The sequence below is a fragment of the Aphelocoma coerulescens genome, chromosome 4 (genome assembly GCF_041296385.1).
Source record: "Aphelocoma coerulescens isolate FSJ_1873_10779 chromosome 4, UR_Acoe_1.0, whole genome shotgun sequence".
Classification (NCBI taxonomy): Eukaryota; Metazoa; Chordata; class Aves; order Passeriformes; family Corvidae; genus Aphelocoma; species Aphelocoma coerulescens.
Window position 1 is genome coordinate 12,964,030 of NC_091017.1, and position 23,196 is coordinate 12,987,225.

The 23,196-nt window shown below is 43.4% G+C and overlaps 1 protein-coding gene across 1 annotated transcript in view; it reads left to right on the forward strand.

Annotated features, from left to right (window-relative positions):
* MGST2 (microsomal glutathione S-transferase 2) overlaps window positions 1–22,309 on the forward strand; it is a 34,442-nt gene extending 12,133 nt beyond the window's left edge. The window contains 6 exon segments of the mRNA XM_069012310.1: window positions 14,681–14,780; window positions 16,855–16,907; window positions 16,910–16,924; window positions 18,234–18,293; window positions 18,296–18,314; window positions 22,177–22,309. Coding sequence (XP_068868411.1) covers window positions 14,681–14,780; window positions 16,855–16,907; window positions 16,910–16,924; window positions 18,234–18,293; window positions 18,296–18,314; window positions 22,177–22,309 — 380 coding nt within the window.
* The last annotated feature ends 887 nt before the right edge of the window (window positions 22,310–23,196 follow it).

Here is a 23,196-nt window from a genome sequence, read left to right on the forward strand (position 1 = left end):
CTAAGCACAAACGTCAAACTACTGTTATTACAGTATATCTACTCTTCCAATCTTTAGAAAGAATAACATTAACACTCAAGAAAGTAAAATTTGGCAAGGTAAAATAACCTCTTTAAAGTCTTTTTTTAATGTTAGCCCTTAAAATTAGCAAGTCTGATGAAAGGTAATGAAATATCCCACTTTAACATCAGCTGTAGGCAAAGTGGATAGATAAACCTGGAGTCAAAACAAACATTACATTGGTTTTGTTCCAGTTCTCTTATGGGATTGTAAAGGCTAATGACATTAAGCTTCCTGTTAGTTAGGTGATGAAAAAATGTCCCTTGAGAGACTCTTTCCCAGTTTTAAGACTAGGCATAAGCTACAGGAAGTGTGTTCCAGGCAGTATGATGAGGAGAGATACTCTTCTCTCTCTTTGTCAGTTGTTTTACCCTTTGAACTATCCTGAACAATTCCTTTCTACAGGCTGACTGCTCGTGTCTGCCATGTCAGAGCCTATGTCATGCATGTTCAGCAAAACCTGTAAATCAAGAGCAGGGACAACACAAAGCTCTGCTTCTCCCTCGCATTTCTCATACCTGCTGCTTCTGAGGGGCACTGCTGGTGATGGACATAGACCCTTTACAAAAACAGAAAAAGACTTTGCCCCCAAAGAGGCTGCAACTGAAATCTAAGGATAAAGGAACAGCTGAATCCACAGAGGCAAGAAAGGCTGGTTTTGTTCTTTCTGTGCTTTCACACAGGCAAGAAAAAGTTCAGGGCTGAACTTTTTCAGGAACAAAACCTGGCCATAATTTTGCACTCTTGTTTTAAAAAGCTAGTCTGTTTTATTTCCGGGGCTGGCCTTTGTTGCAATGCTGAAAAGCACTGTAAGTCTCCCACCTGTTGTTTTTCATTATCAGTCACTGAAGAGCTCTCTCCCATATACACATCCTGTTGGCACACAGAAGCTGCGGGGAACATGGCTGGTGATTTAATTTTGCTTGTGGCTGGCGGCTGTTTCTCTTCTTTCTGCTTTCCAGCAGTGTAAGCAAGAGCTGTGGGCTGCATGGTTGGGGTTTGGGGAGGTTTCCACTGGTTCTGAACCACTGGGAATTATTTTATGATAAATTGGTTGCTCTACAACTTTAATTTCTGAGAAGTCCTAAAATTTTTCTCACCAGAGCATTGTTTACCCTCTCTGCAGCCAGAGAGAGTTGGCTCAGTGGGACAGATTACTTTTCCCTGTGGGAGAAACTAATTTGATCTCAATTCTCTTTTGTTTGGTGATTTCTTGAAATCATAACATTATCAGAGCTTCTAACTAGCTGTAAAGTTACCCTAAAGCTATGTTGTGTCTTGATTTGAATCTTATTTAAGGCACCTACACAAGTGAAAACCTCAAAAATGAAAGTAAATTTGTGAAATCAAATACACCAATACTGGACTGAAAGTGCTGTAAAAAAATGTTTCCAGTACCAGAGACACATACTCGGTATCTGAAATGAAATGAGAAAGCAAATCTTTACATCAGACAACAAAATTATGAGATATTACATCTTATGTTCTCATCATTAAATTTCTTTAAGAGGCAAATGGATTTATTTTATGCCCTGCCGATAAGCCTCAGAGAATCAAGGAGTAGGGTGCCCAGTGAAGTAGTGGGATCACCATCCCTGGAAGTGTTCAAAAAGCATGTGGATGTGGCTCTTGGGGACATGGCTTAGTGGTGACCATGACAGTGCTGGGTTAAGGGTTGGACTCAAGGATATTGGAGGTCTTTTCCTACTTTAATGATTCTATTCTAGGATTCGAAGGGGGCAAGGCTGAGAAGCTCTTTTTGCTGTGCATCAGTCTAAAACTGCAGTATAATTTTTAATGCTTGTCATTATTTTCTTTGAAATATGTTGATTCATATAGTTGTGTTTACACCAGGGAACAAGACGCATTTTGAAGGCATTTGTGCTATACTAGCATGAGCTTTAGAGCAGGTAAAAAATAATTACTCTGCCTTTTTTTCCAAATATGTATAGAACCGCCAACTTACCTAGTAACGCATTGATGAGGCTTGATTATTTATTTGTTCTCAGAGCCTCAGCTACTGAAACATTTGTACCCAGCAGAAAGAAAAAGCTTGAGAATGTGACCCTTCCAGTTAAAAAAACCCCAACACAACAGAAGGCAAATAAAAAGGACTGAAAATTTACATCCTCTTTTTCTGTCATCAGATCAGCTCCAATATACCTTGTAATTTTAATGTTTCTATCTGATGGCAGTGCTTATCATCAACTTCTGAGAAAGTTCAGCTTGCCTGCCTTGATTTTTAACCTAGAAGTGTGAAGGATTAAAAACAACCAATCAAAAAACCCAGATATTATTTGGAAAAGTATCTTGAAAACTCAAGGAATTCTACAGATACAGAGACTGTGAAGGGAGGTGAAAAATACTTATGTTCCTCCTTATGATAACCTATATTAGTTAATCTTAGTTAAAATCACAGAAAAGATTATATAAGCTGGAGTTTCATTTATATTGGCAATCTGACTTCAAGCCCAAAGAGAAACTTGTGCAAGAATCTGACCAGCTGACCTGATTTAAACTATCGCAGCTTTCTAGCATGGGCAACCCAACACAGACTAATTCATGGGAGTTCAGATGAATGTTGTGAAACCAGAACTGCAAGCGTATGTGATAACCAGTTCATGTAAAAGGACAAGCCCAGCCTGTGACCTTTTCCTGTGAACTAAATACAACACCAGAGCACTCAGTGCTCTGTTTGCTCTTCTCTTTATTCTGCTGAGCCTCCAGTCCTGACTTAGAAAGGTGCTAATGGGCAATACAACTTCCCTGGAGCAGTGATGGAAGTCCAGCTTCACTTAGCAGCCATCAGAGGTACAAGATTTAGTGTCTCAGAATCAGGTCAGTTGAAGATTAAGTTGTGCAAGAAATGCTCGAGGGTAGAAAGAAGAAGCAGAAACAATGCAGGAACTGGTTTCCAGTTATGAATCTAGTTTTAAGCATTTGAGATTTGATGAGAGATTAGTGTTTTACAGACTGATGGGAAAACAAGAGAATCCAACAAAAGAGCAGAGTCAATCCCACTCATTGATACAGAAAAGAGCAGGGACACAGGAGTCCCGCTACTCCTCTAATTTGAAGGATGTCTCTGAACTAGCCACTTTAAAATTAATTTTTACTAATTCCAGGACCTAGGAAGACATTATTAAAAAGTAATTGGTTTGGTTGGATTGATTGTTTTTTTACAGGTTGTTAGGCCAGGCCATGCAAATTAATATGCACTATTGAAAGGAATGAGGGACTTGTCTTTACAAACAAACTGTGGGCCTGCTGGAAGATGAAACTAGTACTGAGAGATAAAAGAAACAATGGGAAAGATTCCATTGACTGATGAATGGAAAGAAGGAGATTTGTCTTTACAAATAAACTATAGGTCTGCTGATAAATGAAATTGGATATTGAGAGATGAAAGAAACCATGAGAAGAACCATAAATTCCATAAGAATTAAAATAAAGAGGGGGTTATACATTAGAAGGGAGTCTTAGGTATTAGGCGTTTCAGGGAGTCTGTACCTCTCAAGTACCTCAGCCAATGTGGAAAGAGAGAGGGAAATGCGGTTGGGAAATTAGGATAGAAAGGAGGCTGCGTCCTCCAAAAATTTGAGGGACCCCAGGGGAAATGCCCCATGGCCTCTCCCTTTCTTCGAATAAAGTTACAGGACTCCTTTGTCTCCTTTTTGGACATAAACCTCTGGTGTTTGTGGATTAATTTTCCTGACAATTTGGGGGTTCTCGTCAGGGATATTTCCACTGTCCGGGGCTGGTGGGCAGCGAGCGGAGCTGAAGGCGCGCCTCACCCTGTTTTGGTGATCAGCTTCCCTTGGTGCGCAGCTGACATTGGGTGATTGATTAGGTTCCTGAGACTGTCCAGGAGACAGACGAGTGGCAGACCGGGGGGTCCGTGAACAGTCCACAGGGAAGGACCACTGAAAATCTCACCGGTGAGTACAATGGGATCTTCAGTGAGCAAACCTGGGAGGGCACCCATGGAGGGTAGCACAGGTAAAGCTGGGAAGGAGCCCCAGCAAAAGAGATGAAGATCTCAAAATATCTCTGAAGAATCCCTTGGAAGAATATGGAGTTAGTTTACACATTCTTCCAGAGGTAATTAAAGACATAGATGCCCTGAAGGGGCAATAAGGGGAGCCAAGAAGGGGTCTTGACAATCCATGCCCAGGGAGGGCAATAAGGGGAGTCGAGAAGGGGTCTAGACAATCCATGCCCAGAGGGGGAAATAAGGGGAGTTGAGAAGGGATCTTGACAACAGGAGATGAACAAAAGGGTTATATGATTGAGGCAAGGAGCAGCAGGACCAGGCGTGGAGCTGCAGGACCTGGAGCATGGGCTGGGGGGCTGTGGGAGCTGTGGGGAAGCTCAGGCTTAGCACCGGGCAGTGCCTGGCCCTGCCACCCCCGGGCAGGGGTGGCAGTGGCTGCTGGCCTCTAGGAGGTTGTGGGACGCACCTGGCCGCCTGTGGTGCTGCCGGCTCTGCCTGCTGAGGGCACCGGCAGGCTGAGGAGCCGTTTGGACACTGTGGCAGGACAGAGACTGTCTCTGGAACGTGTGTGGTGAGGAGAATGAGCACAAAGAGGAGGAAGAAGGAATATCCAAGAAATGCAGATTGTATGTGGAAGGATTAGAATTTTCTTTTAAGGATTTTGGTTGGTTCACTGGAGAAATGAAAGATTTTGAGCTGTGGGAGAATGAGTACCCACAGGCAGTAGTGGGGAGGACTACAGAAACGGCAGAGTAAGTCCCTGGATGAACTAGTTAGAAAGATACAGCAAGTGTATGTAAGAAGTGATGAAGAAAAGGCAAAAGCAAAGGCAAAGGTGATGGCAGAGTTTTACAGCCCCAGAGGGATAAATTGCAGGGCCCACGGGTCCCTGGAGATAGAAGGGACGGAGTCGGCCACAAGGAAGTGGCAGAGGCATTCCCTCCTCAGCAGGGGAGAGCCAACCCAAACAGCGGTTGAGAAGGAATTAGTGTGTGTCTGCAGGGCAGAGAGACACTGAAAGTGAGAATGTCCGCAGAAACAACTGGATCCTCAGGAGGAGGAAGTCCAGAGGATAATGGAGATGAGTTATTAGGGCTGTCAGGGGCTCCCATTATACCAGGGACCCACCACACTAGAGCCCTTGCTAACTTTTAAGGTGGGTCCGAACCAAGAGGAGGTGTGTTTCTTGGTAGACACAGGAGCCTCTTGATCCACTTTAAATTTTATCCCTAAGGGGGGAAAATTGTCAAAAAGATCTTTGATTTTTCCAGGGGTGAGTGGAAAGGATGAGCAAGTGCATTTTATTCAACTCTGTTAGCAGATGTGGAGGATAGATTTGAAATCCATGAATTCCTGTTTGTTCCTAATTGTGATTGTAATATACTGGGAAAAGATTTGATAGCTAAAGTTAGAATGCAAATTAGTATTGTGAAAATGATACAGAGGCTAACAGTGTAGCAAATTTGTGTAAAACGTCTGAGAAGGCCTATGCTGAAATCAACCCAGAAGTGTGGACAGCCCCAAGGAAATATGAAAAATTAGATCTAGAGCCTCTCCAAGTTACTTTGAAGCAACCTGGACAAGTGGTGTCTAAAAAGCAATGCCCTCTTTCAATGGAGGGAAATAAGGGGTTACAGCCTGTCATTGAGTCCCTGCTAAAGGCAGGTCTTTTGGAGCCAGGGATGTGTCCCTATAACACTCTATCCCGCTGGTTAAGAAACCAGATGGAACCTACAGGATGGTGCAAGATTTAAGAATAATAAATGAAATTGTCAGATCAAGTCTCTTGGTTTGAAAGACAGGTGTCTGCCAATGAAGGCAGGAGTCTCCCTTGAAGTGAAAAAAATGCAATCCCCTTCCCTCCTAATTATTATAATTTTGAAATTAAGGGGCTTTCAGTCAAAGATATGAGGAACAGGAATAACAGTTCTTTCCTATTTTTTATATATATATATATATACATATATATATATATACAAAACAAGACAAACAAACAACAATAACTATGGCAGTAACAGCAAACAATCACAAACCCAGTCCCAGCCTTCTCGGCTGTCGGGCCCTTTCCCCTTGGGTGCAGTTCCGGTCACAGCTGGCAGGGGCGCTGGCGGCTCCCAGTGAGCAGGGCAGGTGCGATGGTTCCCCACGGCTGCAGGGGGTGCTCCGGAGCGAGCTTGGGGAGCATGTGGCAATGGTGGCCTGGGATCCTGGGAAGAGATGGAACAAAGTCTTCACAAACCCCCTGGGCAGCTGATCCCAGTGTCTGGCCAGACCCTCGGGAACAGCAGGCTGGAACAGCGGGGACGAGCACAAATCCCGGGTGGCAGACGAGATGTATCAAGCTCCGGAGCTGCGGTGGGAACCCCCAGAGGTCTGGGCAGGCAGGATGTGTGGGGCTACAGAGTAGCGAAGGCTTGAAGCAACAGCGGGGGCAGGGCGGCTGCAGCCCGGCTCCCAGTGAGCCAGGGAAGGCGGGCTTGGGAATCCTGGGGTTTCTCCGGTAGAAGAAAGGCAGCCGCAAAAAAAGCAGAAGCCTGCCTTGCTGACAAATTCCTTCCAGCCTCTCTCTCCTCTGAGCTCTGAGAACTAACAGCCCACAAGCCCAGGTGACAAAGAGTAGCTTGTTGGACCCCTCCCTTAATGGCCAGGTCTTTTGTTTTTCTTAACCACCCAGTAATTTGTCCCCCTGGCAACATGTATGGGGAAAATTCTTTAAGAGAAAAAGAAAACAGAAGGAGAACTCCTAAAACCCCAACAAAAAGGCATCTCACAGTTCCAGACCCCTATACCATCCCGACTCAAATCCCTTCTTCACATCAGTATTATTCAGTACTGGATTTGAAGGATGATTTCTGGGGGTGTCTAATTACAGAGGACAGTAAACAGTATTTTGCCTTTGAGTGGGAACAAGAGGAAAAAGAGAAAATGGTAAAGCAGCAATTGACATGGACAATCCTCCCACAGGGATATACAGAGTCACTGGTTTTCTTTGGGCAAGACATGAAGAAAATATTAAGAGAGTTTACTCCGCCCTCTGGATTTAGGTTGTTGCAGTATGTGGATGATTTGCTTTTATCAGGGGAACAGGAAAAGGTGGTTGAAGAGGCTACTATGAAGCTGCTTAGTTTTCTTGCTAAAAAGGGACTTAGAGTGTCTGAAAAGAAGGTGCAGTTAATAGAGAAAAAAGTTAAATATTTGGGACACATTCTGACTAGAGGGTTACAGTGTATTGATCCAGGAGGAATACAAGGAATTTTACAAGTACCATTACCTCAAACAAACAAAAAAAAAAAAAAAAAAAAAAAAAAAAAAAAAGAGCTACAGCAGTTTTCAAGGTTGGTGGGGTACTGCAGAGCATGGATTGAGGATTTTTCTGTTTTGGCCTTTATATGACCTTTTAACCCAAGATAGTCCTAATGTCGTGGTATGAAGACCAGAAAGAGAACAAAGCTTTAGGAAATTAAAAGACAAATTGGTTAATGCCCCAGTCTTAGCTCTTCCAGACTCAGAAAAGGAATTGGAGCTATATGTGAATGTTAAACAGGGCCATGCTAAAGGAATTTTGGTACAAGAGCATGGGGGAACACGGTGACTGTTGTTTATTTTTCTAAGCTGTTAGACCCAGTGGCCAGAGGCTGGCCTCATTATCTGCAGAACTGTGCAGCCATGGCCTTGATGGTAACTGAGGCCCGAAAGCTGACAAGGGGAGGTTATCTGATTGTTAAAGTTTCACATCAGGTTAAAGCTTTGTTAACTGAGAGAGCCTCTAAGTGGATGACCAGGGCTCGTTTATTACAGTATGAATCTTGTTTAATGGAACAAGAAGATTTAGAATTGAAAAATGGGGAAGGGTTTAACCCAGCCTCTTGTCTGAATGGCCCTGAAGAGGGGGCTGGGAAGAAATCCATGACTGCATTCAAGTGATAGATCTCCAGACCCAGGCTAGGGAAGTTTCATGAGACACTCCCTGGCCTGAGGAAGAAAATGTTTATTGATAGGTCTTCAAGAGTGGTAGAAGGAAAACGATTTACAGGATACATTATCGCTATCATTAATGGAAGGGAATGAAAGGAAAGAAGGAGGTTACCGCCCCCATGGTCAGCTCAGACAGTAGAGCTGTGTGTGCTTGTGAGAGCCTGTGAATTATACCAGGACAAGATACTGAATGTTTTTACTGATTCTAAATATGCATATGGGGTGATACTTGCATTTGGGAAACTATGAGAAGAAAGAGGTTTATTAACCTGCAGGGGAAAAACATTAGCTCATGAGAACTTAATCTCTCACCTATTGGAGGTGGTGAATTTACCAAAAAGGGTGGCAATTATATATGTCAGGGGACACCAGGCAGGGTGCTCAGAGGAGGCAATAGGTAACTGACTGGCTGATAAAGAGGCTTGGAAAAGTGCACTGTTGCCAGAAATCTCTAAGATCTTCCCCTTGCTCCCAGTAACTGCACCGCTGCCAGAGAAACTGTCTTTTCCACCAGAGGAGCTTGAGATAATTAAAAAGAGTGGGGCAGAGGAAAGAGGGCATAATTGGTTTGGAAGGGATGGTAAGCAGTGGATACCAAAAGCTCTGGCCTGACAAATATTAAAACAATTCAATGAAGGGAGGCATTGGGGCTCCTGAGGACTGGCAGAAGCCTTCCTCAAAATGTATGCTGCTGTGGGTTTTTTTACTCTGGCAAAGTGAGCTATTGAACTTTACTTGATTTGTGCTAAAACCAGTAACAGGGTTATAAAGAAAATTGTCAGGGGAGGAAGGCCTTGGGCTGTACATCCCTTCCAGAGATGCCAGGTGGATTTTACCGAAATGGCCTGAGTGGGAAGGTTTAAATATCTTCTAGTAATAGTATGTCAGTTAACAAATTGGCCAGGAGGATTTCCAGCTGTTTCAGCAACTACAAGATCAGTTATTATAGTATTTTTGGAACAAATATTTCCAAGATATGGGATTGTGAAAGCAATAAATTCAGATAAGAGAACTCATTTTACAAGAAAGATTCTTCAAAGGGTTATGACTGCTTTAGGAATACAATGGAACCTCCATACCCCCTGGCACCCCCAGAGCTTGGGCTGGGTAGAAAAGGTGAATGGAGAAATAAAGAAACACCTCTTGAAGCTGGTGATAGAAATTAAGATGCCATGGGTGTGGCTCTTGCCACTGTCTTTAGCAAGAATAAGGGCCAGACCCAGGGGAGACATTCAATTATCTCCCTTTGAATTGATGTTTGGAATTCCTTACCCTTGTAATTCTCAGCCTAGTGAGCGGGTAGAAATAAGTTATGTATATTTAAAACAATATGTGGCCCAGATACTGTTTCTTGTGAAATCACTTTGACAAGAAGCTCAACTGGCACAGGCCCTGCCTTTGGACTTTGCTGTTCACAACATCCAGCCAGGAGATTGGGTCCTAGTTAAGGAGTGGAAAGAAGCACCACTGGTGGTGAAGTGGCATAGACCTTTCCAAGTATTACTGACCACAGAAACAGCTGTCAAGACAGCTGAACACAGCTGGACCCAATACACACAGGTCAAGGCCTCTGAGGCCCCAGAGATTTGGACATCTCAGCTGGAGGAGAAGGACGGGAAGCCACAACTGACACTCTGCAGGAGTGGTCCAGAGCAGTAGCCAATGCGTCGACATCAGGGGAAGCCTCATGTGCCTACCCACAGACCGTCTGCTGAAATGGTCTGTATGGGCATCCCTCCTTTAGAATCTCCAGTCACTGGGGGGGCCAATCCTCTCTGTCATTGTTTTCTTTATGTTAAGCTGTTTCTGTGCCTTCACTCGCCACAGGTGGCGCGGGAGACAACTTGAAAGTGAAAATTAGGTTAGGAGATGAGATTACACCATTAGGATGTTTCTCTTAATAATCTTACCTTTATATTGTCAGTTAGGCTTGGGCCAAAAGTGAGAGAATAATTTTTTTAGCCTTAAGAGAATAAGTAGCAAAAACCTTTAACCATAGCAATTGTTGGGTCTGTGGAGGGCCAGGAGGATCTGAAAACTGGCCATGGGTGGCCAGCCCAGTCGAACCTAAATGGTGAGTCAGCAACCTGAGTGAAGTCCATAATAGAACGAGATTTTAGAGTGAAGAAGGAAGTCCATGGCTACTTCGTTCTTCTGAAAGAGCCATTTATTGTCTAAATAGAATCAGAGGTGTAGACGTAGGAAAAAGTGTTTGCGACTGGACTTCATCTTTGAATTTATCTATTAGCAGAAGATGGGAGAGTGTGTAGAAAAATAAATGACTCGAACTGCTGTTTGCAAATAGATGACAATGGAACAGTGGTTAAGCAAATAACAAAAGGAATAAGAAAGTTAACACATGTACTCGTCCAAAAGTGGAAAAGATGGGAATGGGACATGTTTTCATAGTTACCTGGTATTACCGCAGGCCTGGGCCCTAGGGTGTGGGAGTGTTTATGTTGGTTCAGTCCGGGCATTCCCCCTAAGTTCTGTGTATTTGGTTTATCCCAGTTGGCGCCCTCCCTGTTTTATGTAAATCTCCCTATCTATCAGTTTTGTCTCCTCCCAGGGCCCTGTCCATCACTCTGGCACCCCTCCCAGGCATCTAGAAAGTTCTAGCCAGGGGGCCAAGTGATTGGTCCTGGGATAGGAGCCCCTCCTTTACTTTGTTACCATTTGTTTCTGTAAGTGTTCGTCACCCTGTTTGCCCTACCCTTCTCTTTCCCTATTGGTTCCTTTGTAACCCCTCCCTTGACCGCCACCCACCCTTAAAATCCCTTGCATGCCTTGGCTCAGTGCCATAGAGCTGGGCTCCCCTGGTTGGTGACGGTCTGAGTCTGGGGGTACAATAAACCTTCTGGATTTCACCCTGCTCTGGGCCTGCCTCCTTTCCTCCGCCACCTGCCTTGGTCCTTGAGGTCCCGTGGAAGGATCCACGAGCCAGACCTCCGGTCACTTCGATACCGGAGGCTGGTCCCCGCAGCCTGCTGTGTCCAGAGCTGACCGGGCGTGGTAGGACCTGCTCTTAGTGGACACGGAGGCACTAGGGTATATCACCGTGTCCTGCAGCCATAGGGGGGAGGAGGAGGAGGAGAAGATCCAGCAGGCAGGAATTGTGCAGCAAGATTGATTTATTTAATTATTTTACAAACTCTTTTATAGATTTTTTCTTCATAGTCTGATTGGACAAAGGACCAGCCACCCCTTGGGGGTGATTGGCTAAAATCCTAAAACATCCATTGTCAAAATATTTTTCTACTATACCATAAACAAGACTTTTCAAGGTTGCAGGTGGCTTGGTTGTTTACATTCCCTGCTACCTCTTCTGCGTGAGAGAAAAGTCTCTCACGGACTTAGAAAATAGCAAGAAAATCCTTGCTAGCGGTATTTTTGTATCTACAGCCTGGTAGACTATGGGTTATACAAACGCTTTTTTCTCTTATGTGCTCTAGCAACTCTGTCTTTTTACCATGCATAATCCCCTGCTTAGTGCAACTTATTCAACATGTGATCAAAGGGATGCAGGCAGTAGCCATGCCTACAGATCCAGAGATGGCTACAAAAGGACAGAAAATGATGTCACTGCAAATAATTGCAAAACCAAAAAAAAGACCCAAGAACTGAAAATTAAGTCACTAATAACTAAAGTTTGTAAAGACAATTATTAAGAAAATAAAAGAGAAGGGATTGAAAGGAATGAGGGACTTGTCTTTACAAACAAACTGTGGGCCTGCTGGAAGATGAAACTAGTACTGAGAGATAAAAGAAACAATGGGAAAGATTCCATTGACTGATGAATGGAAAGAAAGAGATTTGTCTTTACAAATAAACTATAGGTCTGCTGATAAATGAAATTGGATATTGAGAGATGAAAGAAACCATGAGAAGAACCATAAATTCCATAAGAATTAAAATAAAGAGGGGGTTATACATTAGAAGGGAGTCTTAGGTATTAGGCGTTTCAGGGAGTCTGTACCTCTCAAGTACCTCAGCCAATGTGGAAAGAGAGAGGGAAATGCGGTTGGGAAATTAGGATAGAAAGGAGGCTGCATCCTCCAAAAATTTGAGGGACCCCAGGGGAAATGCCCCATGGCCTCTCCCTTTCTTCGAATAAAGTTACAGGACTCCTTTGTCTCCTTTTTGGACATAAACCTCTGGTGTTTGTGGATTAATTTTCCTGACACTATCATACACTGTGATACAGGTAGCAGCTTCTCTACAGGCTTTTTAAACATATAAAATATTTGAGAGTAATATTCCTTGAAAGCCTGCTTTGTCCCATGTTTTCAGAGTAAAGCCATTGGCTCAGTAACCATAAATGCCACCTGAAGATGAAAGCAAAAAAAAGGCATGCAAAGACAAGTCAAGCATACTTTGTAACTACCTCAGTCATATTTAATTTAGCCTCTTAGAATTGAACAACTTGATACAGGGGTAAGAAAAGCTATGAAAATCTTTACTTACTCCTGCTTCACTGTTTTATTTACTCTAGCTCTTGTTAAACCATCAGCACAAAATATAAATTTGGAGTTACACTGCTACTTCCCATTCTCCAGGGGGGAACTAAAAGGCAAGTCCTATGCAGTTAACAAAACCCACAGTGATTATTCCTCTCCTGAGTGGTTTTCACATCCCTGGTTGGCATCTGGCTTGTTCTGCACACCAGGCTCACCTGTGGATGACCATGTGGATAATCAGAGTCTCCTGTGTCCCTCAAACCAGAGCCTTGCTGCCTGACCATTAGCGAGGGCAAATGGCGCTACAGCTGATAAACCATAGCCTTGATGATTTGCTTTGGTTAATTGTAGTGAACAAACAAAGATTATTTGGCCCTACAGTGCCTTAATCTTCTCATCTCCCTCAGTAAGTTTATTTTGTCCAGCATCCATTGAAGGTTTTTTTTATAAAAACTGCTTTGGATGCAGTGAGCTGCCTTGGCTTGCCTTAGTTCCTCAGTAGAAAAACCTGCTCCCAGACTGATTGTATGCCTTGAATGGCTCTGTGCAGTCAGAAAATGAGGAACACATTGCTGGCTAAAAATGCCATTGCACAGAACTCTACAGATCACCTACCACTTTGACCAATCAGGTCAGACCTGTGGGAGCGGAGGGGGTCTTGCTGGATACAAATACAAAGAAGGGTCCTGTAAACGGGCCTTATAGAGAGATAGCTGAGCTGCCCTGACTGCTCTCTGGAGAGAAAGGTTAAGAGGTCACTTGAGCATGGCTTGTGATTACTTATGTGGGAAGAAGACAGCCTGGAAAATGCTTTTTTGGGGTAAAGGCAAACAAGGTCACAAGCCACAAGGCTAAGACATCAGAGAGGCACAGGGCAGCATCACAAATATCTCTAGCTGTATTTTAGTGCCACTGATCCCACAAGGCAATATGGAAGGTATCTCCTAGGCTCCCCCCTTAGACAAGTGTTTTTAGTGGGCTCAGGTGGGTGCCTGGTTTCTGGATCCAGGTAGATTAGGTACAAGGTAGACAGTGAGCTTCTCATACAGGGTGACTACGACATGGCCGGGAAAATATCTTGGCGATAATAATAATACTAACTCCAGGTACCCAGGGAATTTAAAAGATGAACAGGATGTTTCCCAATAGCTCTGCTGCATATAGCAAATTGCTGTGTATTTCCTTTTGTTCCTGTGACAGCCTCTGTTCAGCTTTCAGGGGGAGACTTCTGCAATGAGGGCATCAGTAAAATGAGGTGTGCATATATATGTGAAATGTAATCTTAAAATGCTGGTCAGAATTGTAGGGGGAGTGTGTGATTGGTTTGGCGGTTTTTGTTAAGTGACTGGAATTTAGTCACTGTACAGTGAATAATCTCTTCTTTTCATGGCACTACCTCTGTTCTAAAAAGTGCTTTTTACAAGACAGGAAAGTACTATCAGCTCCAGTCAGTAGAGGAAAAACAGCATAGGTTTTCCAACAGATAACTCTCAGAGCTCTCCAGCAGATCAGTTGGAGAGCAAGGAACAGGCTACAGCCTCCCTGGTTGCAACTCTCTTTGCTCTTTCCAACAGACTGAATTTTGAGAGTCCAAGACAGATGAAAAATCATGCACTATAAGTTATGGTTAAAAAACTTTAAAAAGGCAGCTACCAGATTTTTGTTTCCAAAGACTGTAATGCTGCCCCATACTTCAAAGCCTCATAGCTCTTAGTGTCACTAAACAAAAATGACCATATGTCATTCAAACCAGTGGGGCAGTGACCTCCACCAGTGCAGTTTGGTTACCGCTGGGGCCACTGTAGTATGACTAAGCTGCACCCCTTGGTCGTGTGGTTCTAGGATCCAGATGAAGCACAAGGATATTTAAGCCATAGCTAGTGCAGCAAATGCAAAAAAAAAAGAATGAATATATTTCTGAAGTAACAATTTTCCCCCTTCACCATGCATCACAGAAAGTGCTGAGTTGGAAGGGATCCACAAGGATCAATCATCAAGTCCAACTCGAATGTCACTCTTGAAGGTAAAATCTAAACTTCTGTAAGGAAAAACTAGTTTGTGTAATATTGGTCTTTCTCTGGAAAAAGCTGAAGAACAATGACCTCCATGAAAAAAAAAATTATGTGTCAGAGATGCAACTGAACCAAAGAACTCTGTGCAGGACTCATGTGTGAGCCCTAATTTTGGCTTGCAGGTCATTTTGCTTGGCTGGTGGGGAAATTAGGAATGAAGCACAAGGTCATGCCCCTGGCTGTCACTGAGGCTCCAGAATTTCACAGAACAATTCATGCACACTAAATCTAGAGATCATTAAGGTGGTGGCAGTGAATAACAATTCAGTCCAGAAAAGAAGCAAAAACTTTCTCTTAAAAAGTCACCTTTTCTTTGCATCTTTTGCTTAAAAAAAAAAAAAAAAAAGAACTGATAGAACAGATGGTTTTTCAAATGGTTCAGCTATTATTTTAATAATAATAGGGTAAGTCCAGCTCATTTCAAAGTCACTGCTCAAATTCTGATGAAACTAGGCAATCAGATTACCCAAACTTAACTGGGGTCTCAGATCCAACTGATTGTAACCTAGGGAATTCAGATGTTCTGGATCTAGCAAGCTATGCTGTCAGTTCTTGGGCTGTGGCTAACACCACAGATGAAGATGAGCAAAGAAAACCTGCGTCTGCAGTGGATAATGGTAGAATATCCTATCTAAGAAGATTGTTTTCCTAAAGGGCTTCAGTTTGTGATTAACTAATGACCCTGTCCAAAATGATTTATATTTATTTCAAACAATCTCATCTGCTGTAACTGTAGTTGTAGTGGATAACAATAATGAGACATAATATACATTAGACAACTTGTTAGATAACATGATTCATTAGACACAGAATTTTGCCTAATTCCTTAAAAAAAAATTAATTCAGAGCAACTGAGAAAAGATACCCCAACAATATATTGGTGGAAAAACTGATGTCCACAAATAAAGGTGTTACGGTGTCTTGGTTTTGAAAGACAGGTGTCTGCTAAGGAAGGCAAAAGCCTCCCTTGAAGTGGCAGATATAACCCCTTTCCCTCTGAGTTATTATAATTTTGAAATCAAGGGCCTTTAGGCAAAGATGTGGGAAATAGGAATAACAGTTCTTTACTATATATAGATATATATAACCAGTCAAACAAAACAACAACAACTATGACAGTAACAGCAAACATAAACCCAGTCCCAGCCTTCTTGGCTGTCAGGCTATTTCCCCTTGGGTGCAGTTCTGCTCGCAGCCGGCAGGGATCGCTGGCGGCTCCCGGTGAGCAGGGCAGGTGCAATGGTTCCCCCGCGGCTGCAGGGGGAGCTCCGGAGCGAGCTCGGGGAGCACACAGCACTGGTGGCCTGGGATCCCGGGGAAAGATGGAACAAAGGCTTCACAAACCGCTGGGCAGCTGGTCCCGGACTCTCGGAAAACAGCAGGCTGGAACGGCAGGCTGGAGTGGCAGGCAAAAGCACAAATCCCGGGTGGCAGACGAGATGTATCCAAAAGAGGAACCCCCCGGAGGTCCAGGCAGGCAGGGCGAGCACGGCTACAATGCAGCGAAGGCTCGAAGCAGCAGCGGGGCAGGGCAGCCACAGCCCAGCCTCCAGCAGGGCAGGGAAAGCGTCTTTGGGATCCCGGCGTTGTTTCCAGCAGAAAGAAAAACGGCCGAAAACAGGAACCAGCAGCTCCTTTCTCTGCAGCTTCTCTCTCTGGACACTGAGAGCGAACTGAACCCACATCCAGGTCAAACAAAAGACTAGCCAGGCCCTTTTGTCTTCTCTTAAGTATGGCCATTTGTCCCCTAGCAGCATGCATATGGGAAAAAATTCCTTTAACAGGAAAAAAACTAGGACTAAACTAAAACCCCAACATATGGTCTTTGCCATAAGAAAATCTATGATGTGCTGTCTGTGCCTTCATAGAGGCAGCTGGCCTCAGCAGAGTAATCCAAATTCCTCTGGCAGTCCCAGTAATGCTGACCCACAAAACTTGCATACCAAGTGTGAAGATAAGTGATTAACATCGCATCAATGTACTGGAATTTCAGCCTATCTCTGCTGCACAGGCACTTGATTGAGGATTGTTTGTCCTATTTATTTCCATGTAGCTGGGATCCAGATCTTTGCCTAAGTTTAAATGCCAGGAAAATATTTTAAACAGTTTATATCAGAGATTTCAAAAATGAGACATTTTAAGAGTACCTAATGCTGGCTTGACTGTACTCCCAGTGGATATGACAGCATTAACTTCAGCGGCAACAAAACAAGGCCAAAGCTGACTCTCCTTGAAAATCTCACCCATATAGTTCTTTTCCTTTCCGGACCAATGTTCTTTCAAATTTATTCTGCAGACAAAACTGTGTGGAGTTTTACCCAATATTCCTGACTGACCTCTGGACTGCAGGATGTTTTTCAGTCAAGGTAAACACTTTCTGCTTTTATCTTGGACTGAGAAGTTTTACATAACTTTTTAAAATGTTAGCATTATCAGGAACTAATTGACTGTAGACATCTTTTTCCCTTCTTTTAATTGTATTACCTTAACACAGCCTTCCTAGAAGAATACTCAGTGACACTGAAGTCCCCATGGCATTTCATAGAGCCCCAACAGCTTTCCCTTCTCTCTGCAAACCAAGGAGTTCTCATAGAGCTAGAACTTGTGACAGTCTAACCTTTGCATTCTCCTTTATTAACCATTTCCCAGGTAATGTTTTAGAAGCATGAAGTGTGTGTGCTGGGGAAAGGATAAGTAGCTCATGTCCATCACTCCTTCCTAAACAACTTCTCCATTTTCTCTTTGCTCCAAATCAGTAATTTTTTGTTTGGGGCTCTCTTACAGTCCCATCTCCACTATAAATCCACTGTAAATCCAAAGAAGCACCACTTAAATCAGCAAATTTGATAGGAAATAATACATGTGCTCATAGACAGACACTTGAATCAGGGAAGATCACAGCTGCTAGCCAGCAACACAGGTGCTGTCACATGAAAGAAATGAAAGATTATTATAACCTCCCCTTGAAGTAATGTTTCAGCTATGTCCTACAGGTATGTTTACAGGAGTTAATCCAGCACACAGTGAAAGCTGTCCTCTATAATATACGCACAGAGTTTAAAACCACAAAATTAACAAGTGCTGCTTAGTCCTGGGTAATACAACTGATCTCCCTACCCTACTCCATCTATCAAGTGGAGCTGACTTTTTACTCTTCCCTCAGGGAGGTCAAAAAGCTAACTTCACTACAGCTTCCCTCCTTGTCCTTGAATAAAAGCTGCTATAGAAATGCAAAGCAGGTTATTAACAACATCTCTTCCCAAAACAAACACTCCCCCTTAGCACAAACTGCCATAACAATACAAAATGACAGAGCTGGGTCAAGCCACAGTGCTCCAACCCACTATCCTGTTTGTGGGATAATCACCAGACTGGGGGGGATTAGGATTCCTGTCAGTTCCTGAGATGTCCTTTTGAAAGAATGCTTTTGGATATTTTTCGACAGTCCTATATCTACCCCTATCTGTAAACCCATATGAAGAGCCTCCTTCAGTGACTGTGTAAGAATACATACATCTCTTTTGAATGATTCTTTTCCAAGATAACTTCCCAAGTTATGGGTAGCTGTAAAAATTCCCGAAGCAATATAACTAGAAAACATAACTAGTTAACTATGTGCAATCCTCATTTTTTAGTTTTCTGTTTTTCCCTCCAAATTAATATTTTCTTTCATAGAATTAGCTTCCTTTCTGGGTGTGTTGTATGTTTTTGCCTGCTACAAGTACTTCCATTGTTACATCAGTCTGTGAAAGGAAGGTAAGAAGTTACCAACCAGATACAGATTAACAGCTCCAGGCTGTGCTCTGAAGCTGGGCTGAGAGCCAAGGACTGGCAGTGAAAAGTGATTATAAGTGAATGCAACATGTGTAAAGTGTCAGCAATGGGTCTGAAAACCCTCAGGGAAGAGGGCTGGGTGTTACAGCAGAAGCCTAGGTTAGGCTGTGCATGTGCTGCAGGCCAGGAGAAAGAAGAGTTTTGATGCTCACGTTATGGGCACCTGCTTTGTACTGGGTGTAATTTACAGCTACACTCAGAGAGATCTGGAAACAGAAGCAGTTTTGCATCTCAGGACTGCTGTAGGATGGGAGGCTGTCGGCGATTGAATCACTGACTCAGACCAGCAGGGAATCTGAATCGTTTATTCAAAGGAAGGAGCTGGTTTTATACACTTTTCTAAGGCACAGTATTTCCTTATATGGCGTGACCTATCCCATGTTGCCACATCAGCAACACATTTTCTCAATGTCCTTCTGTGGGGTGATCACTCGCTGTTCATCTGCCTATCAGCTCCCAGCGGGCTCCTCTCTGTAGGGCTCTGCCGTGTGACACCTCCTCCCCCCAGGGTCCAGTGGAGACAAGCCTCTCTGTGCCACCATGTGCTCCTTTGTGCTGCCATGTGCCTCTGCAGGCAGGTTTTACAGCTCACAACCAATTCTACCTTATAATTCCTCATAGGAGGCTGCTCATGCAAGGCTTGCACCATGTCTGCCTGTCTGCTATCTGTATTTTCCCTCTGTCAAATTAAGACCTTATCTCTAACCACACAAGTTTCACTAAAGGAAGCAAGCAAATCTGGCTTTGTAGGCTGATGAACCTTTACCAAGCAGGTAAGAGAACAGATCACCAGATAAGTATACTTTAATGAATGTTGAGTGCACAGCGTCTCCTGATATGAATTCTGCTTCGACAAACATTGGCGGTTGTCCTGGGTTGCAGTGTATTCTATTACCATCCTCATGAGCTGTTGAAATCAGGTGGGGCAGTGTTTCCTTGCCTCCTCCCCCCAGACTATCTTTCTGTTAATGGCTCATCATTATCCTGCCGCATGACTCACAGATAACTCCCTCCAGACTATCTTCTGTTAATGAGCCTAATCAACACTTGGCCTCGTGACTCATTACCCCATTGTGAGATGCTCCACCCAGAGGGAGGAACCAAGCATCCCATTGTGGATATAATCTGAGACTCTGAACACCAGAGACAACTCTTTCCACTGGATTTCCAGAGGACAGGAGCTACACAGCCACCACTGGACCTTCTGAGGAAGAGCAGACCCTTTTTCTACAGGATCAACACTTCAGAGGACTGCAGCCACCATTCTACCAGACTGCTACCACCACCCTGCCTAATAGGGACTCAGATTGTATCTTGACTCTGTCAGTTTGAACCAGTGTTTTCTTTTAGTTTTTTTCCCTTTCTTTAACTTCCCCATTAAATTGTTATTCTGACTTGGTGCCTCCTACTGGTTTGTTTTCAAACTAGTACAGCAGTATACACTCTGTTGGAGAGGATGAAAGTTTGGTAAGAAAGTTTCACAGATACGTAAGCTTGGCAGAAAGATCTCTGAAGGTAGAAACTTAGGAGAAGATAGAAATGAAAGCAAGTTTTGATATAGAGTAAAAGATGTTTTGCTGAAACACTGACCACTGAATAACTGAGAAGTCAAAGGTTGGAGATGAGTTGGAAGGAGATTTTTATGATTAGGACAAAGGTATGTGACTACAAACAAGGACACTTTTCACCAAGTAAACAAGTCTCAAGAAGAGCATAAGTAAATAGAAAACATGTTTTTACCAAAAAGAGCTATCGGAGGCAAACAAGAAATGTCGATGTGCTTAAATTGTAACCTACTCTTGTGATTGGATAATAATGACTATAAGATGGTAATGGTAGTAGTTATGATAGGCTATAGGCAAATGTAAAGGTATTGTGTATAGTGCTTATTGCTTGTACTGTATTAAGATACTCTGCAAAGAAAAGTATATAATGCTTTGTAAGTTGAACAGAAAGCGGCTCCAGGCATGCCTACAAGCTGTAGCTGACAGCTGTAGGGCTGGCTCTGGATACCCACTCCCTGAAATGCTGTAACTTCGCCTATGCAAGAAACAGCTTTCAAGAGAGCCGCCTGAAGTCCAGACATCCTTCGTGAAACTTTCTCCTATAACCCTCCACTATAAACACTGAAATACATGGTTTGTTTCGTTTCACTGAAGGCACTGCCCTGTCTTCTGTGTCCAGATCTAAGGCTCTCTTCCACCACCCATTATCAGCCATAAGAAAAAAATAGCACAATATATGCTTGTCATAAAATTAAAAACTTGCAATGTCTTCTAGAGAAAGATACGAAACAATCAGACTATTCTGTAGTGCAGCAGCAGGAAGACTGTCCTACAGGGCTATTTTCCATGGCTTGTGTACTGATGTTCCCGTTCTCCTTCACTACAGCTCCACCAATCCTTTACCCTCTTTGGAATAGCTGCTGCTGGAGAGAAGGGAAAGGCTGTTTTCCAGAGCAAATATATGGAGATACTTTTATATCTCCCAGTAAGAGATGCAGTAATTCAAATAGTGCTATCAACACCAGCTAGAAGACTTGCAACTGCTAAGGAAGTTTAGGGAGCAGAAACGTAAATAAACAAACAAGCAGAGCATAATGGACTTTTCTTTAATCAACATATGAAAAAGTCCTTTGTTCAAGAAATCTTTCCCATGCTTTACTTAAACCAATAGATTCAGCCTCTCAAGGAAATTGTAGAAGAGTGGCTGGCTTCATTATTAGACAGAGCATCACACTTTGGTGAGACTGATTTTAAACCAAACAGAAGGTGTTGAAAGCCAGCCTGGCAGCCCTGCGAAATGGTTTTCCTCCACGGCCTGCTAGTTATAAAGACAAACCTGATCTGCATTCTCAAAGAAGGGCTAAGCTAAAGACTCTTTTCATGCTCTCTTGAAACTGAGAAAATACTTCACTATTTTCATCTAGACATGGCATGCCCTGAAAGGCTACTTATATCAAATCTTTAGGCACCAGTGAGATTCTCAGGCTCCTCCTTTCTGGCCCAGAAATCCTTCTCCAAGTCAAAGTGATGACTGGTAGCAGATCTCCCAGCTCAGCAGAGGATACCTGCCCAATAGATGTAGATGTAAGAGACATGCACACCTTTCCATCAGTTCCTTAAGGCTTCTTTCCCACACTCCTACACCTGGAGTTGCAATCAGGTGCTCGAGATTTTCTGTGGCTTTACCTACAGGTCTTCATGTCACAGGATGAGGTAGCCTCATCCTGGAGCGAGTTCTTAACTTCCACATGAAAATTTAGAAACACTGGGGGAAAGGTTTCCCTTAGAGAGGGTACTTGGAATCTCTTGTCTCTAGCAAAAGTCATGCATGTGAATGGTTTATTACTAAAACACTCCAAGGCAGTGTTCCAGCCATGTCCTTTCTGATTCCATAGACTTCAGCTGTTTTGGACCAGCAGTTTCACTGTAACATACTGTTGGGGCCTTCCCCCCTGCCATGTAGTCCTGGGAGAGGGGCCCTGGGGGAAGACATGGGGTTTCCCTAGCCCCTACTCAGCCTCGTTCCCCATTTGTTGTTTTGTGTTCCACTGCGCAGGGAAGGACTCTCGGGTCCCATGATTGCAGCAGTTCCTCAGCAGAGCTCCGGCCATGCGGCTGGAGAAATAAACATCTCTCTGAAACATCTATCAAGAATCTGTCCATATATATTTCTTTTCCACGGGCCTTGTTGTTTGATAGGTGTGTTACAGTATCTGCACTGTAACAACATACCATGGACAGCTCATAACAGCTCATAACTTCCTGCATTCCACTTCGAGGTTAACAGGGTTTTATTTGAGTGTGATAATTCTGATTTGCTTGATAACCCTGGGTGAAGCTGGGATTGTCAACAGCTTTCTGGATGAATACTTGGACTTCAGCATAATGGAGAAAGTCCATAAATTGTTCTGAAGACAGTTTTTTTTTTAAATAAATAAATGACATGGATGCTTTGCCTGAACCCCAAAAAGATGATAAGCTATATGTGAATAAAACATCAGGGCTCTTTCCTAACAGCTCATTGCAATGTAAAATGCATGTTTTTCCTGAGCTGTTTACACTTGCTCCTTTCCCTACACTCTAGGAAAAGTCAGTGAGACAGAATGTCATGTCACATCTACATTTGCTCTCTCAAATGTTCTCTTTCCCTCTATGGTATTGCAACCCCACAAACAAGTCACATAAAAACAAACCCATTAATTCACTAAGTAATTTAGTTGCAACTGGCACTGCAAGCATCAGCCCATCTTACCCATTGCCCTTCAGTTTTGCCAATGCTTCTATATCTTCCTGCACTGCTGTTCATTTCCCCCAGCTGTGCCTTCTGTTTTGTGCAAATGTAAAAACACTTCCATGCGATATGCTGCCGCAAGATCCCCATATTACAGGTATATTCAATGCCACTGCTGTATAAGCATATATGGAAACACTTCTTACTTCAGAAAAATGCTTAAAGCTTCACTTGGCCCCAAGTTTCTGCAAAGGACTTTTGGATTTTATGTTTTGGAATGTGCTTATAGTTCAACACATGCTCAAACACTCTTCCTTGTAGAAGTGAGGCCATCCTGTGGGCATATCCCAGTCCTCACAGGAAGCCTCCTGAAGACAGGCTGTGCCCAAAACACACCACTTGTGAAGGGGAGACCAGCCCAGACAAAAAGAAGGTACAGATGCTTGTGTAGCAATTTGACCCACTGCACTACCTCCCACTAAGGCACAAGATGGCTGGAGTGTGAGAAAAACTACACAAACATTCCCAGATTCCCAGAGCATGACCACAGCTCTGGCGATCATAAAGT